At 41.6% G+C, this 26426-nt stretch overlaps 1 protein-coding gene across 1 annotated transcript; it reads left to right on the top strand.

The window, feature by feature from the left end:
- Window positions 1–457: 457 nt before the first annotated feature.
- Window positions 458–13425, top strand: LOC134535849 (pyridoxal phosphate phosphatase PHOSPHO2-like). Its single transcript, XM_063375184.1, has 2 exons — window positions 458–533; window positions 9412–13425. Exon 2 carries the CDS (start codon window positions 9412–9414, stop codon window positions 10144–10146), a length of 735 nt encoding a protein of 244 aa, XP_063231254.1. The 5' UTR covers window positions 458–533; the 3' UTR covers window positions 10147–13425.
- The last annotated feature ends 13001 nt before the right edge of the window (window positions 13426–26426 follow it).

Genomic DNA, 26426 nt, shown 5'->3' with positions numbered 1-26426 from the left:
CTCCACCACTACTCGGAGCAGACTGACCTTGGGCGCTTTGAGAAGCCAAGCGTCCCCTTATCTAGCCCAAGCCATTGTGTATATATAATACATTATATATATTCAATGCCTAAGCTTACCTTACTTAACGCGGCCCACTTTAATGTTTGAAAGTTGGGTTAGCTTGCCTCTGGGCACGACTCAACTTGCGCACAGAACACTAGGTCTACACGGTCTACCTGATGCTGGCAGCTACAATGACTGACGAAACGTCGCAAGACAATCACCTGGCACGGCCCTACGCCCGGAAGCCAAGAAAGTGCTATTTAAAAGACGTTCCAACGTGAGTGAAACGCAGCGAGATGCCTGTGTTTCCCTGCGTGCCACGAGGCCACTGTGCTGTGACGAGGCGGGTTCCGGAACGGCGCGGCGGCCACCAGGTGACCTTGAGGAGCCGCGGCGGTGGAGCGCTATAGCGCCCCGGCCTTCAGTCGCCCGGGCCGCCAGCACGCGAGCGGTGCTGTCGAGGTGAGCTGCTGCACGGCTGGGACAAGGTGAGCCCCCCGCGCGCTATTCGCGGCAGGCGCGGAGGTGACCCGCGCATCCACCTCCCGGCTCGGACCGCACTGAGGTCACGCCAGGTGCTCGGTTCCGACCGGTCTAGACTTCCCCGCACACGATCAGTAGGGGCATGCAGATTTCGCGAAAAGATTTTCGAGACTAGATGAAAGTTAAAACACTGTAACACCGTCTGTGTTTCGTGATTGGGTGAGTTGCTCCCAGGTACATATCGATTGTTACGAACACCAATCACAGTGATTCCTTGCGGGAGTAAACGCGTCCTGAGTGCGGCCCCGGTCAAATAAGGCAACGACTTCTCTCGCAGACGGCCGCCAATCACAAGGAAGAAACCACAGGTGCGGGCATATCTTGTTGCAGTCCAGTAAGTGCTCAGATCTTTTCGCGAAATCTGCATGCCCCTAACGATCAGTCTTGTGTTTGCTGGCGAATTTATCGTTTCTTCGTAGACGCCCCGAAACATAGAGAAAGGCGGTTTTTTTTTGTTCGCGCCACTCCGTTTGGTGGCCTCTAAGCCCGGGATTCCCAGGCCGCTAAAGGCGATGATAGCCCGAGGTCAGATGATACCGTCGGTGCGGAGGGAGGAGGGTTGTTAGCGATATCCCTTGTAATCCGGCCGGGCATGCGCGTGGCATGCCTTACGTCAGTGGACGGTGCGTGACGTCAGTGGCCGTGCGGGGCCGCCAGATAGCTCCGAACCTGTCGCGGTCCTGTCTGCGTTCGTAACAATATATTGCAAACTAAACAAATATTCATGTAAAACTTTTACATATTTGTAAATTTTGGTGTATTTACACGAAAACAGCTGTATCAAATACACAATAGTGTTCGCAATTAGTACTGGGTTTCCGAATTTGACCCTGGCATTTATCCTTTTTTTTTTCCCCTGTGCCTTCAATGGTTAAAGTTATTTGTAAACCGTTCCCTGAATATCTTTCCAGTATTAACTGCGCACATTAACAAGCATTATAAAACAAAGTAAAGTCCATTTGTTGATATTTTGTATTATAATTTCCATGGTTTAGAAAAACAATAATGCTTGAATGAAACATCAATAAAAATTTAAAGTTATATGTGAAAATTATCTTAAGAAAGACTTAGTAATTTCTCGACAAAAATATTTCATATATGCAAAAATAACCACAGTCATACATTCTACAAAGTTTTCTTTCTTGTAATATTAAAAACTAATTCTTGGCAACTGATTTCCAAAGGAATATTTTGTGAAAGTACAGAACATTTTTTTTTCTGTGCGGTGTGGTCGTTTTGCTCGCAGGCAGTTTCAGGTTGTTGAGGTGGAATAGACGCGTGTTTCAAGGCAAGGCCACTGTGGACCAGGGAATGTGAGTCCATTTTTACAATGACATAGATCAGGCACCTATGCCCGTGGGCTGCTGAAAGTGACAGAGTATAGTATAGGAACAGGTTTGGAGAGGACTACTTTCTTTACAATGAATTTCAAAGACGAACCCATTGCCAATGTTTACCCGACTGTAAAACAAAATATCATTAACGACATGTGATTACGTGAGAGGACCGAAAAATGGTTCTTTTGCTTAAATAAACAAGGCGTTTTTAGATGAATTGCCTGGAGTTTATTATAAGAACTTAATAACCTAATAAAAAAAATATTTATGTATTTTATTCACCTGTATAATTACTGCCACAGAAATATTTTGTGCAAAATAATAGCAGTTTTCAAAAAATGTAATTTAATACCAAATCTTAAAAAGTTCTTAAAAATGTTCAAGAATGGTAAAAAAAAATCTATTTAGTGAAACTTCTCTTTGGATTTCAGTCAGTCAGCAACAAAACTTTGGGTTGTTGGTGTACGAGCTAATTTATTTGTCACTTCTAGACTTGCATACTGATCGCGTAGTTATTGCAAAAAATTGTAAATGATCTACTGGTATGTTTCTCCCTAGTAGTTCGTTCTTTCGCTCGTTAATCCTTCCTCTAATCTAAAATCAGTTCGCAGGACGGCTGAGGAAGACAAGTAGGTTCGTCACTCAGATATGCCGCTGCCAGCTTCTTTCAAGCTATCCACTTCTCGTCTCAAAAAAATGTTGACGTGACTTGTGGTGGTCTGCGGGTCCATGTTCTAACATTCGGACATCCACTTAACAAGTCAAAATAAAGCCCATATTATACAACTAAATATTTTTAAAAGTTTCCATGCCATATTTCATGTCTTATGATACGCTATGTTCTATGGACTATTCACGAGATCACTCATAGTTATTCATGAACCTTTTTTTTTCTGATCGATGACGTTTTAAATTTGGTGGAGGGATTCCTACTCATTATTTTAGTCTAGTTTAACGATTGCGTTAGACCAGTCTTAGTAAAAAAAAATGTAATCACTGGAATAATCTGTAAGTTTCAAATACCACGAAAAAACATTCTCTCTTTTTTCACATTTTAACACTGGTTGTGAAAGATGTAATATTTGTATGTTCCAGTGACTCCATATTTAAATGACTGGAATGTAACAATTCGTTTGTGCACTATAGCTTCTGAAATAAAAGCTGTAATGTTCAAACTTGCATAACAAATATGAGAAACGTTTTTAATACGTCATATATTAGTGCGCACTATTTTCCAACTTTTGCGCGAATAGTTGGAGTTAAACCGAAGAGGCGCTTAACTTGTAGTTGCACTAAATATTGCAGAAAAACCTACGACACAAATGTTATAGGGAAAAAATCTCAGACGAGTATTCCTTCAGGGTAGAAGTTCACAAAAATATTCTTCGCGCCGTATTTCTGCTCACTAACAATCTTACAGACATATACATGATAAGTTCAGTGGCTTTAGTTGCGGTCGTCAACGTTATTTGGGTTGAACTAGGACTACCCTCTCTATTCGAACCACGAACACGGATCACGTTCATCAATAACGATTGTGGCGAGACAAAAGTTATTAAGATTCATGTAGTTACAATTGTGGAGTGTTTCGTTTTTAGTAATAACGATTATTACCTACAGTTAGATAAAAATCATACGGTTAACTTTTACTGTTAACTATATGCCATTGGCAATTACTAAAGAGAAAAACCTATGCAGAGATTCTGGACTGTCAAACAGTCAGCATGGCCCAAAAATACTCTGCGGTTACTAAAATTGCTAATTTTTTCTAAACCTTGTCTCATAACAAATAGAATCTAAATTTTATTTTGTTTACCGTTGGACTACAACCTCGAAATTACGTTAATTAATAACATTAATAAATAAAAAAGGGTTTTATATTTCGGATAATGTCTTAAGTAACAATTAAATGTAAAGGTTAACTTCATGGTACGCGAATGATCATTGTGGCGGTACATCGCGAACACATCTACCGCGCTACGCACACCACGCGCTATCAGCAGGTGTTGTCCCGTCGGTGTTTGTACACCCCTGGGCCAGAATGCAGCGCACCCTCCAGGAGTCCCATTAGCCCGGATGCCAAGGGGATTATCACCCCTCCTCCGTGCTTGCTGCCAGGCTGGCGAGGAGGAAAGAAAAGACAGTTACGGTCTGTCTTTTGCACGATCAGGCTGTTGTGCGCTGTAGGCAAATGTAAATTTGTTAGCGCACTCGACGGCGCAAATAAATAGTGTGCAACAGTAGACCTATTGTTTATTCTAGCATGGCCTACCTGCCCCTCCCGAATAATCAGTAGCCTCCCAGCTTCAGTGGTGACCCCGATGTGATTGGGGCAAAGCTAGTATGCGTTCCGAAATAAGTGTCACGCGATATCCATGATTTGCGTAATATAAGCAACCTGTCGCACCATATGTCATCCGCTTCACACATCACTCGCGCCGCATGTCATCCACATCGTACATCATCCGCGTCACGTGTTGTCCTTGTCTTGTTACCCGCAACGCATGTCATCTGCGCTGCGAGATTGCAACCTTGGCCGCATAAGTAGATGAAATGACGAGTTCTGTGACACTTCCAGCATATACTTCGGACTTCCGCGTCTCATTGTGACACGCAGGTAGAGGTTATGTTGATGTTCGGCGACACAGTCCAGGCAGTTGCATCGTGCTCCAGCACATCATCGCACCTCGATGTTTTAAGTGTGTCATTTTCACTCTAGAACACTTTCGCAGTCATGACTGAACCCTCATCATCAACCGTCTCCATAGAGCGCGTTGCAGTCCGCATTCCACCCATCTGGGCTCCGGACCTGGAAATGTGGTTCGTTCAAGTGGAAAACCAGTTTGCCCTAGCAGGCGTCAAATCCGACGAAACCAAGTTCAACTACGTGGCAGGTAATTTGGACTGTAAATACGCGACCGAAGTGCGCGATATACTAGTTCATCCCCCGATTGAGGACAAATATGGCCGACTCAAATCAGAACTTATAAATAAATTAAGTGCTTCACAGGAATGGAAGACAAAACAACTGCTGGAACACGAGGAAGTCGGTGACAGAAGAACTTCGCAGTTTCTACGGCACTTCCGCAGTTTGGCAGGAACAGTCGTTCCAGATGACCTTTTCAAGTCATTGTGGCTGGGTCGTTTATTACCACCACCAATAGAAGCGATCTTGGCGACACAGACAAATTCTTCGTTAGACTCATTAGCCGAGCTTCCAGACGCCATCGCGGATACAAATCCGAGACCACAGATGGCAGAAGCAGCCTCATTAGAATTCATGTTTGAGAAAATGTCCATCCTCATGACTGCCAAAAAGGAGAGATGGCCAGAACACGGTGACAGGAGATCGCAGCTGTAGCATCCCCTACTCGTCTTGGCCAGCACGACAGTCACTGCGGCCGCTCCCCATCTACATCACGCCAGCAACGCTCCCGCAGCAGGAGTTTGCAGGGGATCTGCTGGTACCATCGTTGCTTTGGTGACGGGGTGCGAAAGTGTGTTCAGCCCTGTGAATACAGCTCGGAAACATGCAGAGGACTTGCTGATGGTAGCCAGCGACCTAACCTCGACTTCAGACAGCCGCCTCTTCATCTTGGACAAGGGCACCATGGTACAGTTTTTGGTTGACATGGGTGCTGACATTAGTGTGTTTCATTGCTCCCACCTGCCTGGAAGGTGGCCCAAGTCCAATTATGTCTTGTTTGCAGCCAATGGCTCAAATATTTCAACTTATAGCTTCCTTAACCTAACTTTAAACTTAGGACACAGGCATGATTTTGTCTGGCATTTTGTGGTGGCCGATGTTACCAAATCAATCATCGGTGCTGATTTCCTTCATCATTATGGCCTGTTGGTAGACATTCGGAATCAATGCCTAGTAGACAGTATCACATCTGTTGCCTCTGACTGTCACAAGGCTACAGGTGACATCAGTAGTCTCAGGACTCTTCCTCAATCATCTCACTGCCTCGAGCTCCTCCAATAGTATGTATATGTATGTCTTACCCGGCCATCTGGAACCCCACACCTTATCCAACATTCTGCAGTGCACCATATCCGCACTATAGCTGGGAAGCCTGTGTTTAGCAAACCACGTCGTTTGGCACCGGACAAACTCAGGATTGCAAAGAGGAAGTTTGAATTCATGCTCAAACTTGGTACTGCTCACCCTTCTGACAGCTCCTGGTCTTCACCTCTGCACATGGTACCCAGAAAAGGGGAGGAATAGAGGCCACGTGGGGACTATCTGTTGCTGAATGCATGCACAATTCCAGACAGATATCCAATCCCCCACATACAAGACTTCTCTCGCACTCTTTGCGGAAAAACAATCTTCTCGACTATTGACCTTGTGAGGGCCTACAGCCAAATCTCAGTTACCCAGCTGATATTCCAAAAACTGCCATTACAATTCCCTTTGGACTTTATGAATTCCCATTCACGTATTTCGGCCTTCGTAATGCTGCTCAGACTTTTCACAGGTTTATAGACGAAGATCTCAGAGGACTTGACTTTTGTGTGTCTTACCTTGATGATATCTTGGTAGCTTCCATCAATGAGGTAGATCATAGACAGCACCTCAAGGAACTCTTTCGATGCCTTGCTCAGTATGGGCGTTTTATTAACTCATCCAAGTGCATATTTGGCAAACCTTAAGTGACATTCTTAGGATACAACTTCTCAGCAGATGGGACCACACCCATCCCAGAGAAGGTTGATGCTATACTCCACTACAAAAAACCAGTTACAGTGAAGCAGCTATGCCAGTTTACAGGAATGCTAAACTTCTACCGGTGCTTCAGTTGCATGCTTCCCATGACGAACTTCTAAAGGGTGATGTGAAAGGCAAAGCCCTGTTAACATGGACACCTGACAGCGACAGTGCCTTTCAGAAGTGCAAAACTAGCCTTGCTAAAGCCACCCTGCTGGCCCATCCAAGCTCGTCCACACCCTTAGCAATAATGGCAGGTGCTTCAGATTTTTCAATGGGAGCAGTCCTCCAACAGCTTGTCCAAGGATCCTGGCAGCCATTAGAATTCTTCTCCAAGAAATTCAATCCTGCTCAGCAAAAATATGGTGCCTATGATCGGGAGCTACTAGCCATTTATTTAGTGATCCATCAATTTCGCCATATGGTTGAAGGCAGATATTTCTCGGTTTTTACCGACCTCAAGCCTCTCGTCTATGCCTTTCAGCAAAACCCTGACAAGTGCTCACCTCGGAGATCCCGACATCTTGACTTTATTAGACAGTTCACCATAGACATTCGGCATATCACGGGGTCCCATAATAATGTGGCAGATGCCCTGTATAGAGTGGATGCGGTAGCTGCAACCTTCGGTCACCAGGCCCTTGTGGCATCACAGGCTGAGTATGAATAACTACAAAGATTTCTACAACTAGATTCTGGCCTGCAGCTGCAGAAGATATACTTACCAGATTCCCCAATGGAGATATACTGCGATGTCTTTACACCAACAGCATGACCTTTCATCACAGCCCCATTTCTACAGAATGCATTCAACTTGGTAACCAGCTGCTCACCCAGGCATTAATGCATCTGTATGGTTGGTCACCCAAAGATTTGTATGGCCCTTTGTCAAATCGGACTGTGGAAGATGGCTCATGCCTGTCTACACTGCCAGTGCTCCAAAATTTCTCGCCATGTTTCTTCCCCTGTTGGTTCCTTCATCCCACTATCCTCTCGCTTTGACCATATCCACATCGACTTTGTGGGACCCTTGCCTATCTCATAAGGCTGCTATTATTGTGTGACCATCATAGACCGCTTCACCCGCTGGCCAGATGTAGTTCTAGTGGAGAACATTCAGACTAACTCCATAGCTCGAGCATTTTATGCCAACTGGATTGTATGCTTTGGAACTCCACTACAAATCACTACCGACCAAGGGCGCCAGTTCGAGTCCTGTCTTCAGGAACCTCAGTAACCTGATGGAAATGACTTATTTTGGACCACTGCATTTCATCCTGCCTCCAATGGCATGGTGGAGCGAATGCACAGACAGATAAAGGCCGCCATATGTTGCCATATGACAGAGCACTGGGTGGACGTCTGACCCACCATACTCTTAGGCATCAGAGCAGCATGGTGCGAGGATCTCCATGTTTCTGCAGCAGATTTGGTATATGGCCAACCACTTCACCTACCCTCCAGGACAGCTGGAGGCCTCGGGCCAGATCCAAGATCTTCGGCAGCACTTTCGTGAACTCCGACCAGTTGGTGGCACAAGACATGATAAGCCAAGAACATTAATTTTCAAGGATCTTGCCACATCCACCGAGGTCTTTGTTCGCCGCGATGGCCCAAAAGGGTGCTTGCAACCTCCTTATGAAGGGCCTTTACCTTTTGTTAGTCGTACAAGAAAAACTGCGACTATCCAAATGCATGGTAGACAGTCTACTGATTCCATAGATCGCCTCAAACCTGCATACACCATCCGTGACATAGTTCCAGAGGGACCATGACTTACCATGTCCTGCTGCTGGGATGGTCGCTCCGACTAACCGTCTGGATGTCGACTCGTACCACCCCAATCTTCAACATGTAGATCCGGCCACAAAGTCCGCTTCCCTAACCGCCTCCAAGGTGGTTTCTCGTAACTTGTACGCAAGTCACTGGCACAGGGGTACTGTGGCGGTACATCGCGAACACATCTACCGTGCTATGATCACCATGCAGTTATCAGCAGGAGCTATCCCATCAATGTGTGTACGCCCCTGGGGTAGAATGTAGCGCACCCTCCAGGAGTCCATTTAACTCGGATGCCAATGGGATTATCACCCCTCATCTGTGCTTGCTGTCAGGCTGGCGAGGAGGAAAGAAAAGACAGTTACGGTCTGTCTTTTGCACGATCAGGCTGTTGTGCGCTGTAGGCAAATGTAAATTTGTTAGCGCACTCGATGGCGCAAATAAATAGTGTGCAATAGTAGACCTCACGTTTATTCTAGCATGGCCTACCTGCCCCTCCCGAACAATTAGTAGCATCTTAGCTACAATCACATACAAGTATAATATGTCGTAACTGTGTTATTAAAATTTTTAATAAACTGAAAGAAATGAATTTATAATACTTTGCAACAAAGATATTCCTGTTGAAATATTGTTTATTATAATCATGGTTAAGGAATAATAAAATATATAAAGAAATATAGACAATAGCTTTAATAAAACTTTCATGTTTTTGAAGTACTTACTCTTGTTTTGTTTTTAAATGTGTCTATAAATGACCCTTTCAACAAAAACAAAGATTTTATTGAGCTTCTGTCCTTGGTGTCATCCCCTACTGTCTACATTTCTGGTAAATTCTTCATCAGTAAGATTAAGAGGTAGAGTAACTTAAAGTGAATGGAAGTTAAATTCTATATTTTGAAAATAAAATGGGTTAATACATAAAATAAGACAGGGGAATTTTTTTTATTTCAAATCAAAATTATATAAAAACATGTCAAATTTCTGTCACAGATGCTGAAGCCGATACTAGCAGCTTTCGACTTCGACAACACCATCGTGAATGGCGATGGTCTGCAGACCATCGTGGAGTTGGGCGCGGGTCGCAGCCTGCCGGACGTCAAGTCCAACTACACCTTCACGATGGATGCCGTGTCCTTCACCCAGACCATGATCCGGGGCCTGCAGGAGTCCAAGGGCATCACCGCCGAGCACATCCGCCAGGCCATTCGGAAGCTGCCTCTGACATCGGGGCTGGACGCGGTCCTCCGGCTGCTCAAGTCGCGCGACTGCGAGGTCATCATCATCTCCGACCTCATGACGGTCGCCATCGACGACTGGCTGTCCGGGTCCGAGGTGTCCTCGCTCGTGGACAGGGTGTACGCCAACCCGGCGCACTACGACGCCGACGGCTACATCATCATCGAGCCCTACCACCAGCAGGACTGGTGCGACAAGAGCTTCAGGCACCTCTGCAAAGGACACGTGCTCGAGGAGCACGTCAGGAGCAGGATGGCTGACAGTGTGTCCTTCGGCAGGCTGGCCTTCTTCGGGGACGGCGGCAACGACCTGTGCCCTGTCCTCAGGCTGGGCGAGAAGGATCTGGCCTTCCCCAGGGAAGGGTACAAGTTGATGAAACTGCTGGACTCCAACCCTCCAGGTCAAGTTAAAGCTGCCATCCACCCGTGGTCCAGCGGGGAAGACATTATTGGCATCCTCAACTATCATCTGAAGCTGAGTGAAGGATAATTTGTTAGTTAATTACTTCTGAGAATACTACACCTATCTCAGCATACTATGTCATTGGTCGAAGACATATGCGATTCAGTATTTAAATCTATATTGTTATGTTTATTCTTATTATCACACTATAATGTCTTAACACTGTTATTTCCTTCGTAGATTATTTCTAGGGTCTGATCTTTATATTATTGTACGTTCCCTTCCATTGTGACGTGGAGTATACAATTAGTGATGTAAATTATAGGAATATGGTGCACCTATGGAAAAAAACCAAACAATTAATTTTAAAAATATCATTTTCTCTGTAACTGCTCCAGTGCACTCTATACAATAGTACAACACAGTTATATAAAACTAGAATACATTTCACCATGGATGTAAAATAACTGTATTCATTACATTGCGTCATTTACCCTAAGCTTTGGTTAAAATGACACATTCGTTCGGGTTATATGATCCACAGCAGTAAATTTGGAGGATTGAAAGAAAAACTTTTGGTAAACAATGTCTTATACTTTTTAATCGACATGGCAGACAATGAAAAATGTTAAATTGAAGTTATTTTTGATTAATTTAATGAAAAAAATAACTTAAATGACCTAGCATGGTTTTTGAAGACCATAAATACTTCATAGTGCACATATAAAATATAATTACAAGTCTATTTTGTTGTATAAATTTGAGTCGTGAAATCTCATGTTATTGTAAAAATGTTTAAATTCTAAAAATAAAAATTTAATTTGGGATTAAGTTGAATTTTTGAATAAGGTTTTGCAATGTTGTAGAACTAATATATCATTAAAGGACAGTTGTGAAACGCCAGACCAAAACTGTAATTAACATTCTGATGCAAAACTTTTTAATTTAATTAGTAAGCTACAATACTTGCATCTTTATTTAATCTTACAGCGAAATATTGTTGTTTTGTCATGTCTGCACTTACAGTTCACAGGACTGTTCCACCCTCTGCACTGGTCATGAAAACACAGATATGATTCAACACAACGATACCAAATATCACTATATTTCCCGCACTCACCACAACAAAACAAACGTTTATCCCCAGACAGTTCTTCCTTTATCTTTGAATTTTTCAGTTTGTACACTAGCTTCATCTGCTTGAAATGTTGAAGTCAATTGTATATTAATTAGCAAGCCTTCTATTGGGCATGAAATTTTAAGGAGTTTTTGACTTCGATATGGCGTTCTTGGCTTTTATTTATTGCACTTAAATTTTAAATTTTTTTTTTGTTTTGTTTCTGAGCTAGGCTGATTTTTTTTCCTTCTTATTTTGCATTCAGCATTACTTTGTTTGGTGTTGCTGTCAGAATGTTATTTTGTAGTTTTCTTCCTTTTGAATAGTGTGTAGTCATGAATGCATTTCCTGGTAGTCTACTGGTGAAATTTCATCTAGATTTATATGAATGTTTGATGTGGATGAGATAGAAGAAAAGCTGGGTGCTTGTGCATTTGTCATTAAAAATGTATTTGGAAATACTAGAGGTGTTTAAATTTCATTTTTATCATCACAAATTTTCATTTCAGGAGGAAAGCTGAAACAATGCCCTGAAACATTAAAATTGTTCACTCCAAAATTTTACCTGTTCAAAGAAAATATTCTCGCTGCTCTGAATCCACATCCACGTGATGTAAGCATGGCAGAAATATTCAGCCAGTCGAATGACGTAATTCTCACATTTTCTTTTTTGAATTTTTCGATAACAAGTCACTTTCCTTGTTGAGTGAATTTTTAATGGGTAAAAGATTTTCAGATCAAGTTGCCGAAGCCTGCGAGAAGTGTGTGCATGCACATTTTTACCAGAAGCTTTGAGTGCATATATATTTGTTACAAGTCTTTCCCCACTCCCAAGAAATTCTTGACACGAACTGATGTGCTAAAATAAAGTGTCCGCCTGGCTAGGCGCACGAGTTCTGGAAGCAAAGGGCATTAAGGGCGACACTGAATCGAGCTTCACACGGCTCTTCACCTCTATGTGCGAGGCACTGAACTGGCTAGTCTTCGTAGTGGTCATGCGCCGTTATAGAATTTTCAACTGTGAACATAGAATCTTATGGCAGATTATAAAAGAAAGATTCAAGTCCTGGAAATCCACTGTTTTTCGGGGATTTTAGTGTGACATTCAATTTTCTTTTAAAATTCAATTAATGAAAAACTTACTCATAAAACATGACACAGCGATTATACCAGACCCCTTCCTTCACAACATCCTGGCTGCGGCTTTGTCTCCGAGCAGGCCGTGGTACTTAAACACATGGGTACCAGCCTTACACACAACTATAGTACAACACTACGCAAGAGAGATTTATCATACCATTCAACATAATCCAAGAGTAAACCGATTTAGCCTATATAGGACTGTATTAGTAAAACTATATACTTACATACTTTGTAATCAATACAATATGTCTCACAAATAGCTTTACTATTATGATATTGTTTAAAATTACGAGTGGTGCATCAATTGCCCACTAACGGCATTTTGTGGTCCAGCCAGGTGGTTACGTAAATGTGTCGAAACCACTAATAAAACTCTAGCCGCACCTACTGGGATACAACTGAAAATGGAGAAATAACAGGGGTCTTTCCGTTAAGACTGACGACAGATATTTGCTGGTGCTGCAAAAAATAAAGTCAATATACCAAATAACAAGCAAGGCAATTTATTTATAACAAATATAGCATACAATGCATATAATATAAGTCGTTTCTGAGCAATACATCCCGTGGGAATCATTCATACAATTCAAGTTAAAACAATGTTGCGATAAATGAGGCCAACTGACGACGCGTTTAACAACACAAATCATATGGGCCGCTAGGCAACAACACGAAAGAAAGAAATTACACTTACAATTACATACAATTACTATTACCGTTACGACGCGGCTTGACAAGAAGTGTCCAAAGCCATCATGGCGTGCCCATATACAACCGCAGAAAAAAAATTACAGAAGCTGCAAGTAGTACTCAGCGTGAGCAAAAGAAACTAAAGCAAAGAATTAAATTAAGCAATGACCTGAAGCGTCCAAGATGACTTACAAACATTACTAAACATGGCAAAAATCCAAAGGTGAAAGCGCGGCCACAACGTGCAAGCAAGAATAAGAGAACATACTAATTACTAAAAATTACAAAAGCTAAGTTTCACAGCCGAGTACATACGAACGCGACGCCAGCCCCAAGTGACAGCCTTCGAGTCAGACGACCGATAGACTGCGGCAAATAGCCTGGGTGCCGAGGTTATATAGGCCGGGAACAATACACAGCAGAGTGCGCTGGTGGCACGGTGGGGAAGGGAGGAAGAGGGGGGGTAGGAAGGGGAGGTTGGAGAGGAAGGGGAAAGGAGTATAGGGGAGGGGAAAGGAGGGGAAGGAATGCTAAGCAGTGCCCGCACTGCTTCAACCCCCCTCCCTAAAGTGTCCCTGCCCGGAGAGCCTGAAGATCCACACGATGAAGAAAGTTCATGACGTTGAAATCGGAGACTGGAGACAGCATCAAACAGCAAGCTTCAGGATCGCCGCGGTGATCAACGAGATGGTTTCGGACGTAGGCACACGCTACGCAGGTCATCGGAACAGCGGTAGAGGGCAGCCAGCGGCTGATACGGAGTACGGAGTAAGAAGTCCAGATATGAAGTTGATGTTCAGCCCAGAACAAAGGCTCGGAGCAGGGCGGTCCCGTGAGTCGCAACCACCCAGGCATGGGAGGGGACTCCAGCAGGGAGCACCAAGTCACAGTGCCTTAGCAGGCTGACGAAGGGGTCAGCTACGATGTCCAGAGCCCGTCAAGCAAGGGCCAGGGGCAGCCATGGACTCACGGCAGTGCAGGAAGCACTCAGCCGGAATCGACACGGTCGCTCTCCAAGACCCAGAAGTGGCGAGGCAGCATCGAGCCTCCACACGACGAGGAAGCTGCCAGGCAAGTTCATGGTAGCACGATGGGCAGTAGCACGATGGGCTCTCATAGGCAGGTACCACCAGTAGGGAGTAGGCAACGAACAGAAGGTCCCACGGAGACGTCTCTCGGTGAGGTGAAGCTGAATATCTCTGGGGAAGTCGGGCACAGCAAGCAAGGGTAACAGGGAAAAAGGATGGCGCGCCAAACTAAAAAAAGAAGAGAAGGGGAGCTGCAACACCACGCACAAATCCAACAAATACAAACTGCAGATACAAATTTCAAACACAAGTTCCTAGGAACACACATTTAACAACAGGCCAAGAGGCTAATCTAATAATAATAATTAATTATCATCTCATAATAATAAGCACAACAACATATATATACATATATATAATACTGTAACTGGATATAATACTGCAAACAACTTACAACAAACCATATAACAAACTATTTAATAAAAGGTTTCACCTGGGTTATGTGAGCCTTTCGAAACTTAAATTTGAGCATACAGCACTTTAACAAAAGGATATTGGCACCCAAAAACTTGTCAATACAATATGGTTCCTCATAAGGAGGTAGTAACTTTACATTCAATTGATCAGCCAACTTAGGCAATTTAAATGCTCTACAAAGTACTAAATCCCCAATCTTATAACCATGAGGTGCTCTAGCCTTGTTGTAAATGTCAGAGATGGCCTTACGGGCCTTATGAATGTTACAGGAAACCGTTTCGAGTACACGTTCCAATGCCTGGGCGTCCAGGCTGGTGTCCAGGGTCGGAAAGCCCCACTGGTTCAGTAAGGGAATGGTAAGCTTACGGCCTAGGAACGAGATTGAAGGTGGAAAACCAGTAGCTCAATGAAGAGCCGAATTAAGTCCGACATTAATGCACTCCAAATCTGAATCCCAAAGAGTCTGATCAGACCGGTAGAAGGAAATCAGTATGCACCTTAACAATAGAGGCAGCCTCCATGTTCCTAAGAGGTAATAACATAACAAATTTCGTTAAAATATCCAGAACAACAAGCAAACATACATTACCCTTCTTAGAACGTGTCAGAGGACCAAAAATATCTATATGTAAGACATGCCAGGGCGCTACAGGAGGATCAGCAGCATACAAACCCACCTTAGAATTATGCGGCGGCTTAGAAATCTGGCAGTCGAGACAAGATCGAACAAAGCTCCGAACATCAGCATGAAGCTCGGGCCAAAACAGGTGCGCTCAAATTCTGCGAAAAGTTTTATCTATTCTTAGATGACCACCTAGGACAGATGCATGAAAATAGGTTAACACCATAGGCCTCAATACAGCTGGAACAACAGCATTTCGGGCTCTGCCAGAAGTTCCTGTAAAATACAACATGCCACTGTTGGCAGAGGGGGTCCTGATTCTGACATTCCTTAATGTTAAAATAGGATTCAGGAAAAAATTTAAAAGCAGTAATAAATTTAGTAGCGTCAGAAGAGCTAGGTTCCAAAGGCTAGAATTCATCGGTGCAAAACATGCGAGAAAGAGAGTCAGCAATAACATTATCTTTGCCTGGAATGTGATGGATGACAAACTGAAACCGTGATAACCTCAAAATCCAGCGACGCAGCTTACCCAGCTGATGAGGATGATTAAACAGCCAACTAAGGGCTCGGTTGTCGGTAAATAAATCAAACTCCCGAGCATCAAGATAACTTTCAAATTTTTGTAGGCCGAACAGGCAAGCCAAGGCCTCCTTCTCATAGACACCTAACCGCTGCTCAGACTCTGATAGTGAGCGTCTAACATAGGCAATGGGCCTTATCTGGCCTTCCTCAAGGTGTCCTAGGACGGCTCCAAGCGCATTGTGCGATGCATCAACCTGAACAGCAAACAGTTTACTAAAATCGGGTAGAATGAGCACTGGGGGTGAAGCCATACAAGACTTCAGCGCCTGAAAAGATTTCTCTTGTTCGAGGCCCCACTCAAAAACTGAATCCTTCTTACGCAAATAAACCAGATAAAGAAGCAAAATTATAAATGAATGTGGAAAAATAACCTAACATACCTACGAAACGCTGAACTCCCTTCAAATTGACAGGCCTAGGAAACTGGATGATAGGGGCGATCTTCTCAGGATCCATCAGGAGGGTACCTTGTGAAATAACATAACCTAAAAATTTAACAGATGTTTTTCCTAATGTAACCTTCTTCGGGTAAACAGTGAGATTGGCCCCTCGTAAACGAGAAAGGACTTCAGTCAGGTGAGTAATGTGATCCTCAAAGGTGTTACTGTAAACAATGATGTCATCGACATAATTAAACACATAATCATACTTCAGATCAGATAGCACATGATCAAGGATCCGGCTCATAGCCTGACTGCCAAAACTAACACCCATAGGCACAACAATAAGAAATAAGGTGTTATGTGTCCCCCTGCCGGCTACACCGATATGCTACTGCGGCAACTGCTCCAGGTAGCGTTCCACCTCCGGCGCCCGAGCGTAGTACAGGGCATTGTAGCCGTCCTCGTCCCTGATGGTGGTGTTGGCCCCGACCTGCACCAGGTACCGCACCATCTCCAAGTGGCCGTTCTCCGCCGCGTACATGAGCGGCGTCCACTCGTACAAGCCCACGGCGTCGACTTCGGCGTCTGGAGACATCTCTCTGGCTTTTTGACGTGACAACGTCTAATAAATCGATGGACGCCGGCTGCACGCACGAAAAATTGTCCCGTTACGCGCATTGTCCCGTTACGCGCATTGTCCCGTTATGTGCATTGTCCCATTACGCGCATTGTCCCTTACACGCATTTTCCCGTTACGCGCATTGTCCCGATACGCTCACTGTACGCTTGCGCCGCATCTATCTCTCTTCCACCCGATTGGAACAACCATCGATTTGACTTTTTCGAGGCACATTAAACTTCAAACACTCCCATTCGTTTCCTACTTTTCCTCTCAACTTTATATCCTTAACAGAATAACACAGATTGCAAGAAGTTTAATAGCAAACATGTATAAAAGTTATGGTTAAAATAATCTATTCGTTAAAGTAATAAACATATTTGAATTAATGAGTGCAAATAAAAGTAAATTTATCAATTAAATTGTAGATTTCATATCTCTTCTTCTTTGTATCCATACAAAATAGTGAAAATTCAATAAAAACGATTCAATTGTATTCATAAAAGTATGCAATCATTTCATCAATGTTTTGTTATGACGTTGTCACGTTAAACTATCGTCCGTAAACCGACTTTAAAGACAACCAAATTTTTCACTAGCTGTTCGTAGCACTCTCGTTTGATATGCCTATTGATACATCCCTTACTCCTTATATCCCACGCTGGTCAAAACGTGCGAAATAGATTTATTAACTCCTCCCAAAAAAACTTTATTGTAATTAAAATGCATGATGATGCGTCAACAGACAGCACACTCGCTGTGGGCTCGGGGCGAGCATGTTTGTACCTGCCACACAGCGGTGGTTGCGCATACTAGATGTGATTCGCGTCTATAAATATAGTTGAAAACACAATTTTCGTATACTTATTACGGTTTTATGTTACCGTGGTTAGATGTCTCAGATCTCTGGCAAGTACTGAGAGTGTCGCTTACATTTATTTTTGATTGTCATTTAGTTAGTTTTTTTATTTGTTTTTGCATGTTGTCGGGAGTTTTGATTATATCCCTGTTCTGTAATAACTTAGCTCATATATACTCTACCATCTATAGTAAGTGTTAACCATTACGTTAAATTAATTCCATTAACTCTCAATTTCTTATTTAAAAAAATTTTGTCAACGCGTTATATTTATTTTTTCAAGTTTTAAGCACAGCGCATATTTTCTTTGAGGTATAGTCCCAGTTTAAGATTTTCTAATTTTGGAAACCTTGATTTAAAAATTCTAAATTTTTGATTTCTTCTTAGTATGGACGATGCTTCAATCCCGCTTTCCTTCCACCAAATTACTCCAATTTTACTATTATCTAAGTAATGCGAATTGTTACCAGTGGCATGGACACAGCTTTGGTCAATATAAATTTAATTAATACATTTTTATATAGCTTTAACTCCAGCGATTGTAGTTATTATTGTAAGTTTTAACTTCTATTTTTTGCAGCCCTAAATATATAGTCTACAGGCAAAAAAAATGTGTTTGTACATGGAAAGTTTCTTAAATATTAATGTTAGGTTTGAGTTAAATGTAAGTTTTTAAATTATCATTTCGAATTTTTTTTTTGTGGCATGGGCCTGCCACCATTGTATTTATTTCCTGATTATTTTAGTAACGTCAGTTTTATTTAATTACGTTTATAATTTAGTATATTCACTTTTATTTGTTAATAATTTAAATTTATTTACTTGTGGTAAATTTGTTTCTTTATGATTCATGTTGGCAATGACTTTGAAAAGACTGGAATGAGCTCGACGTCCGGGAGAAACAGAGTCTTTATTTTAGTTTCTAATCATAGAGTTAACTTTTGGCGTGATAACGCCTTATAAATCGATGAACGCCGGCTGCTCGCACGAAAAAGCATGACTCATTGTCACGTTCCGCCTGAGCCGAGCGTGCAAGAACCGGCCAACCACCGTCCGAGAAAATTTTCTAAAATATCAAACAGTTTAAGGCGGGCTTTTTAAAAGCAGCAATTTAAAAAAAATTGATATGACGCTATCGCGTAAAATTATCGTCCGTAAACCGACTTTACAGACAACCCCCCTTGTTTTTGATTGATCTAACATTTGAATGGTCGTGTCATAAAAAATTATTTAGTTCGGGGTTGGGGGGGGGGGGCATAGATATGTTAAGGTTTTTCTTGTTATTTTTGTTTGTATTTACGTGTGCGAATATAAACTGTAGGAAGTGCGAGTGACGTATGGCGCGAGGCTGGCCAGGGCGTGCTGGGTGGAAGGGTGGGTTGGGGGGGGGGGGGGTGGCGTCGCGGGAGACACGCGACATGGGCCCCCGCATCTGCCCTCACCCTAGCACCTGTCATGTATAAGGTGTTCGAAATTAAGTTGTACACACCTAATGTCTATTAGAACCTCTTTTATATGTATTACCCGCAACATGCAGGGGACGAGTGTCAGATAATCGGGTTGGCAATATGTGGATCACATTACCTGACACTTGCCAGCCGGCGATGCTGATTAGTAGTTGCTTCAGGTTACAGTTGTTACAGATACGGCGACAACAAGGCTTTGCTCTTGAGTGTCGTTTTCCTCTGATATATCTCTGGGGAAGGGCGGTGAAAAGTACATACAGTTGTGCTTTTTTTGTTTTATGTTTATATTACTGCTGCCAGTTATCAAAGGAATTGAAAGTATAGGTCGCTATGTATACTTCCTCTCAACCTTCTCAATTTACGTGACTGTAGTCAGTGGCTGATAATTAGCCTTCCCTTTCGTTTTACGATATTCGAAAGTGGAGGGGGTGTGAACGTACGCGTAACAGACCGATGTTGTTATTGAAATGTCGCCAGATCAGTGGAAATATTAAGCCATGTATCGTGCAGTGCACATTTTTAATCTCTATTCGTTCGTCCTGTTATTTTGTTGTAACTACTTTCAATGGTATTTCTTAATATGGCTGTTATTTTTAATTAGACAGTTTCATAATCAATGCTGAAATTTTTGTTAGTTTCAGTCAGATTAATTTACAATGACCTCTCGTGATCGTGACTTTGGTAGGAAATATGATTCTGGCAGTTCCAAAAGGAAAAAAAAATTGAAAAACGCAAAGAACTTGAAAAAAATTAAGTGGTTCTTTAACAAAATATTTAAAGACTGATAAAATTACTGGAGATAAGGAGCAGTTGTGCGTTCAAGATTCAATACCATTAACAGAAGTGAAAGACACAAAAATACCCAGTAGCCAAAGTGAATCTCCCCTGAAAAACAATGAAATTTTGTGTTCCGAGTGTATGTCTGCGTCATCTGAACATCTGTGCGTGCGAGATTCAACGATGGCAGAGGAAGAAGTTACTGTCGCTGCAGAGGTAGGACTCAGTAGCCACAGTGATACACCTTTTGGAAGCAACGAGGTGATGTATCCTGAGTCGACGTCATCATCATCATCTGCACATGTGCCATTAGAGGATAACGATGCGGACTTCGACATCCGTGAGGAAATCGATACCTTACCTACCAATGTAACTGTGAGTGACCCTTTTTTTATGGCCTAAACAATTAAGTGTCTTACAAAAAACTAGTATAGTTTAAAACGGCCCCGTGAGGGTATACAATAAATCTTACCCCAAAAATGAAAGTGGTCGACATTTTACAGACACACATTATATAAAAACACTTATAAATGGTGAAGAGCAAGATAGGCGATGGTTAGTTTATTCCGAGTCGAAAGATGCTGTTTACTGTTTTGTATGTCATTTATTCTCTCTAAGACCTAATCCCAACAGTGCCCTTGGATCTAATGAAGGTATGAGTGACTGGAAGCATCTATCCGAGGTGCTCAAGTCTCACGAAAAGAGCAAGTGTCACAAAGAATGCATGGTTAAATGGCTTAGTTTAAAAAACGGCCTTTCTTGTGAAAAAAAAACTATTGATTCACAAACCCAGGCCCAGATTAGAGCTGAACAACAATGCTGGAGAGACATTTTAGAAAGGCTATTAGCCATCGTACAGTTTTTTGCTACTCATAACTTGGCTTTCAGAGGGCATGAAGAGAGGTTGTCCAATTCGAATAACAGTGGAAAGTTTTTTGGATTTGGTTAATTTGATTGCACGATTTGACCCAACATTGCGAGAGCACTTGCACCAAACTATAAACAAGACAGTTGAGTAAAACTATTCAGAATGAATTTATCGACATAATGGCCAATCATGTTAGAGCTAAAATAATAGATAAAGTATTAAAGAATAAGTACTTTGCAATCATTTTGGACTGCACTCGAGATATAGCTCGGATTGAACAATTGTCAATAATTCTAAGAATAACAAACCAAGACACTGCAGAAATTGAGGAAAAGTTTTGTAGAATTTGTAGCTGTAGAAAAAACTACTGGTGAAAATCTGGCCGATTACATAATAAACAAATTGGAGGAGTTAGACTTGTCCATTGTCAACTGTAGGGGTCAAGGCTATTACAATGGTGCTGACATGCGTGGGGAAATGAGCGGTGTACAAAGAAGGCTACTCAACATTTATCATCTTGCATTATTTGTACCGTGTGGAAGCCACAGCTGGAACTTAGTATTTGGAGACGCTGCTTCGTCTTGTGCTCAAACGCAGACATTTTTTTGTTTTTTTGGCAAAGACTGTACACATTTTGTCTCGCTCAAGTGAACGATGGGGTATTCTGAAGTCGCATGTCAACATTTTTTCAAACCTCTTTCCGAAACCAGATGGGAGTGCAGAGTTGAATCTGTAAAAGCTGTGAGGTATCAGCTAAGCAATGTTTGTGATGCTTTGTCAAGTCTTCGTAAGAGTAACACATACTGTGGTTTAATAAGTGAGCGTCAATCGCTAGAAAACGAAATTACCACATACGAGTTTGTTGCATCTCTTGTGGTGTGGTACAATATTCTTGTCAAAATAAACACCATCAGTAAGGTATGGAAAACGTAAATGTGCATTTAGGTGTGGCAGTTAAGCACTTAGAAACATTTGTCAAGTGGTTAGATGAATATAGTCTGAGTGGCTTCAATACGGCATTGGTAACAGCAAGAGAAGTAGCAGAAGAAGTTGGGATCTATAGCGTGTTTAAGAACAGCAGAAGACGGCGTAAAATGAAAATGTTGTTCAATGAAAGAGAAGATGAAGCTCCCGAGCTTTCACCTGAAGATAATATCAAAATAAACTATTTTCTGGTGGTAGTAGATGCAATACGAATGAGCTGTCAGCCAAGATTTGCAGCTTTGAAGACCTATAAAAGCAAGTTTGGCTTTATGTATCAAATCAAGGGCCTACAGAACATGAGTAATGAAGATCTGATGAATAATTGTCAAGAGTTACAAATTTAATTGAGCGCCGGAGATAAAAGTGATATTGACGCTGTGGAACTCTATGAGGAATTAAAAATGTTGGCCCTTGTCTACGATGGAGAACAAGACGATGTATTTTCAGTTCTTAAGTACATTGTACAAAATAGCTTGATAGATGTATACCCAAACATTTTTGTAGCATTGAGAATAATAGGTACAATTCCTGTGACAGTAGCATCTGCAGAAAGGAGTTTCTCCAAATTAAAGCTTATTAAGACTTATATAAGAAACTCTATGACACAAGATCGAATATCATCTTTAGCCCTCCTCTCCATAGAAAACGAGTTGCCAAACAGTCTAGATTATGTACACTGATCTCATAGAAGACTTCAGCCGGAAAAAATGTCGCAGGGTTACATTTTAATGAAGTGCAGTCACAGCAAAAAGTCACAAGAGCTTGTATTGTGAGATGAGTGTTGGTGTTCTAATATTTTGCCTTGAAATGTTGTAGTTGGGTTTTTTTCCCTAAAACCATTTATTTTGATAAGTGAGGGAAAAAAAATTCACCAATGTGATTTTTGTACCAAATTAATTTTACAACTAATTTACATAATTATATAGCCTAAACAGCTATAAAAATCAACCCTCATTTACATGTGGCGTATATTTGAGTATTTGTACAAAATCTACTCAAATTTATTTTCGTATTTTTATTTTTCTTCTTTGTATAATTTTATATTATGTGAAAAAATATCGTATGTATGTAAATGAAAAAAAAAAGGAAATATTGTTTTTTTTTTTTTGTTTTTGCTTTTGATTTTATATTATTTTTATGTTTTCACTTTTAAAAATATTCACAGCTTTTATAGACTTATAAAATGACCAGATTTCACCAGAATTAAATTGTATGCATTAATAAAACTAACCCAATTACAATTTACCACGAAAGAAAATTTCTTTAGCAGCGTCGAAATTTAGGTTCCATGTAGGCTCAAAAGTTAAATTTTTTAATTTTCCGGGAGTGACCACAAATCCCCCTTTCCCCAGTGGTATTCCATACTCCAGTTTGATAAGACTCCCCCCCCCCCCCACTTCCAAGCTAGATACAAGGACCCCGCTGAAATAAATTGTCCAAGGCCCCGCAGAGTCTAGGTCCGCCACTGACCGGGAAGCTGACTGTGGAACCTGTTCGCGGCATTCAAGGGCGTCCTGAAGTCCGTTCAACCTTCTGCAACTCGAGGCGCGAGCTGACTACGCAATCACAAGTAGTTGGGGCCCCCGCCTTCCTGTTTGCCGTTTGCCTATTTGTGGAAAGGTAAACAACTTAATAATTGCATTATTCATTGTTCTCGCTTCGTGCGCGATTAAATGTTAGTTGGTAATTTCTTTATAAATGAATTGTAAGAGTAATATTAACTTAATGCCAGTAGATGGTTTTCTGCCTAATTTTATTTTATTTTTTTTATTAGATGTCAGGCAACCTTTTTAGTAAGTATAAATTTTGTTTACTATCGCGCATCCTATACGTGTTACTTTCTTTTGATTTATTTACCAGTAATCTGCTTGGTTGTTTGCTTTGGCCCCATACCGTGTTGCGGTCAAAGCCGCGGTAAAACTGAGCAGAAGTTAGCTCTATCCGCCGGCTCTATCCGGCCGCCCTAGAGAGAGAGCTAGGAAAAAAACAACAGCCTGCCTAAGTCATTCCACGCAACAACACAATTTCCAAACGAGTTTTAATATTTTTACAACAAAATGTGCAAACATAATGATAGAACAGTTAAATGGCGACCTTTATACATGTGTGTACAATCAATACAAATTAAATTTAGAGTGCGTACCATCCTACAGGTTGTCCCACGATCCCTGAAGGCCTCCAATGTGTTGTTTTCATGGATATATCTCTATGAAGACAGTCGGTGTGGTACTTGCACAATGGCTGCAAGCAGCATTGCACTGTTGGGCGGATTACATGGTTTGGATGTTTTAATTTTTCGCAGTTCACGACCAAAGCTTGCACGTAAATTATCAATATTTTTCTTCACAAAGTTGACGTCGGCGTCTGGAAACATTTCTCTGGCTTTTATCACCAGCTGTTCGAATCACTCTTGTTTAATATGCCTATTGACATATCCCTTACTCCTTATATCCCACAATGGTCGAAGAGTGCGATATAAATTTATGAACTCCTCCCAAAAAACTTTATTGTCATTAAATGACATGATGATGCGTCAACAGACTGCACACTCGCTGTGGGCTCGGGGCGAACATGTTGGGACCTGCCACTCACTGGCGGATATGCTCGGTCCGGGGCTCGGCTCGGAGGGAACTGCCATCCGACGGCGAGCCGAGCATGCTGGGTCTGACAGAGGCCGGACCAGCCCACACACTGGCGGATATGCTCGCCGAGCCATGTCGACGAGCATTAAGTAATATTTTATTAATTTTTAGTTAATTTATTTTTTTATAAATTTTAATTTTTTGTTAAATCCGATCATAATTACTGATTTTCAAGATGGTTGACATTCCGTCATACTAGTTGACGATATATTTAGCTTGGCATAAGTGGTGGGATGTCAGTCTGCCGGTTGCTTCCATAGAAGAAGGACCTGACGTATATTTTTATTTTTATTTTTGCCCTCGCTGGGTTTGAACCAAACACTCCGAGCTCAATGGCGTAATTGCATGGTTTAAATAATATTTAATTAAATTTTGATTGGTTAGTTTTTTTATAAATTTTAGAATTTGTTTCATTAAAATCGGATAATAAATATAGATTTTCAAGATAGCGGCCGTAACGGAAATTGCAACGGTGACGTCATAACCCAACATGGCGGTCATGGCATTCTAATTCCTAAAAACGGCTTATCGGAGGCTGTAGACATGGATGCGTAAGCCGTTTTTAGAAATTTGTGTTCTTTCTAAGGCAAAATGTATTTTGAGGTTTTAGAAATCCTAATTTTTGAAACAACATATTTTTTGAGATATTTTGGCGTGGGGGAGGCGTTTTCCAAAAAAAAACCTGGAAATTTTGGCGAATTTTTGGCAAATTTTGACAAATTTTGGCCAATTTTAGCTCATTTTGAAGGTGAAATGTTAAGGTGAAGGTCATACAATATTGCCACCGTGACGTCAGAATCCAAGATGGCAGACCGGCTTTTGGCTCCTCGCGCAGTGCACCTGTCACAGGACATACATTTACATACTACTCAGGAGCATCCTAGAATAATACTCTGATTTAAGCTCTTTTAAAGAAAAATTAATTTATTATATTTAATACTTGAACTTTTTTAAATGTTAGTAATTAAAATTATTTATTTCTTGTAATAGTGAAACATATTTCAAGAAAGCCTGTTTTCAGCTTTTTAAGCTAAAATGTATGTTCTAATTTTTAAATACTGATGATCCCAATCACGCATTAAAAAACCAATTAACATTATATTTTATTTGCAATGATAATTGTTACTTATTTAAGGACATTAACGCGAGCGAAGCCGCGGGTTAAAAGCTAGTGGTACGTAATTATTAATTTATTGATATTCGCCGACAGTTATCGGAGTCGGCGTCGCTCACGACAGCTCTGCGACTCCAAAGACAGTCTCACTCGGCGCCGGACACTGGGGTTCCTTAGCCTCCTCTTGCCGACCACAAGCCTGGTTTATATCCTCGGCTGGCTCTTGCACGGGCTGAGGAGGACATATCGTATTGTAATAACTTTTTATATGCTTACTTTACATTTCTACACATAAATATTGACCAAAATAATCTTTTTTTTGACATGACGACGTCTAATAAATCGATGAATGCCGGCTGCACGCACGAAAAAGTGTCCCGTTACGCTGTGTCCCGTTACGTTAATTGTACGCTTGCGCCGCATCTATCTCGTTTCCACTCGATTGGAACAACCATCGATTTGACTTTTTCGAGGCACATTAAACTTGAAACACTCCCATTCGTTTCCTACTTTTCCTATCACCGTCCTATCCTTAACAGAATAACACAGATTGGAATAAGTTAAATAGCAAACATGTATAAAAGTTCGAGTTAAAATAATCTGTTCGTTAAAGTAATAAACAGATTTGAATTGAGTGCAAATAAAAGTAAATTAATCAATTCAATTGTAGATTTAATTTCACTCCTTCTTTGTATCCATACAAAATAGTGATAACTCAAAAAAAATTATTCAAATTTTATACATGAAAGTATGCAATAATTTCATCAATGTTTTGTTATGACGTCACGTTAAACTATCGTCCGTAAACCGACTTTACAGACTACCAATTTTTTTTTATTATTTTGCTTGGATCGATGTACCTAATAAACCCTGTACACAAACACGCGAATCACCGGGCCGTCACGTCTGAGTCGTGTGCTGCGCTGAGTAGAAAGGAGCGAGAGCGCCGGTGCTGACCAATCCGCGCGGTAACCCTCCCCCTCCAAAAACCGC

Source organism: Bacillus rossius, chromosome 10, assembly GCF_032445375.1.
Source record: "Bacillus rossius redtenbacheri isolate Brsri chromosome 10, Brsri_v3, whole genome shotgun sequence".
Lineage (NCBI taxonomy): Eukaryota > Metazoa > Arthropoda > Insecta > Phasmatodea > Bacillidae > Bacillus > Bacillus rossius.
This window is presented reverse-complemented; position numbering and strand designations above follow the sequence as displayed.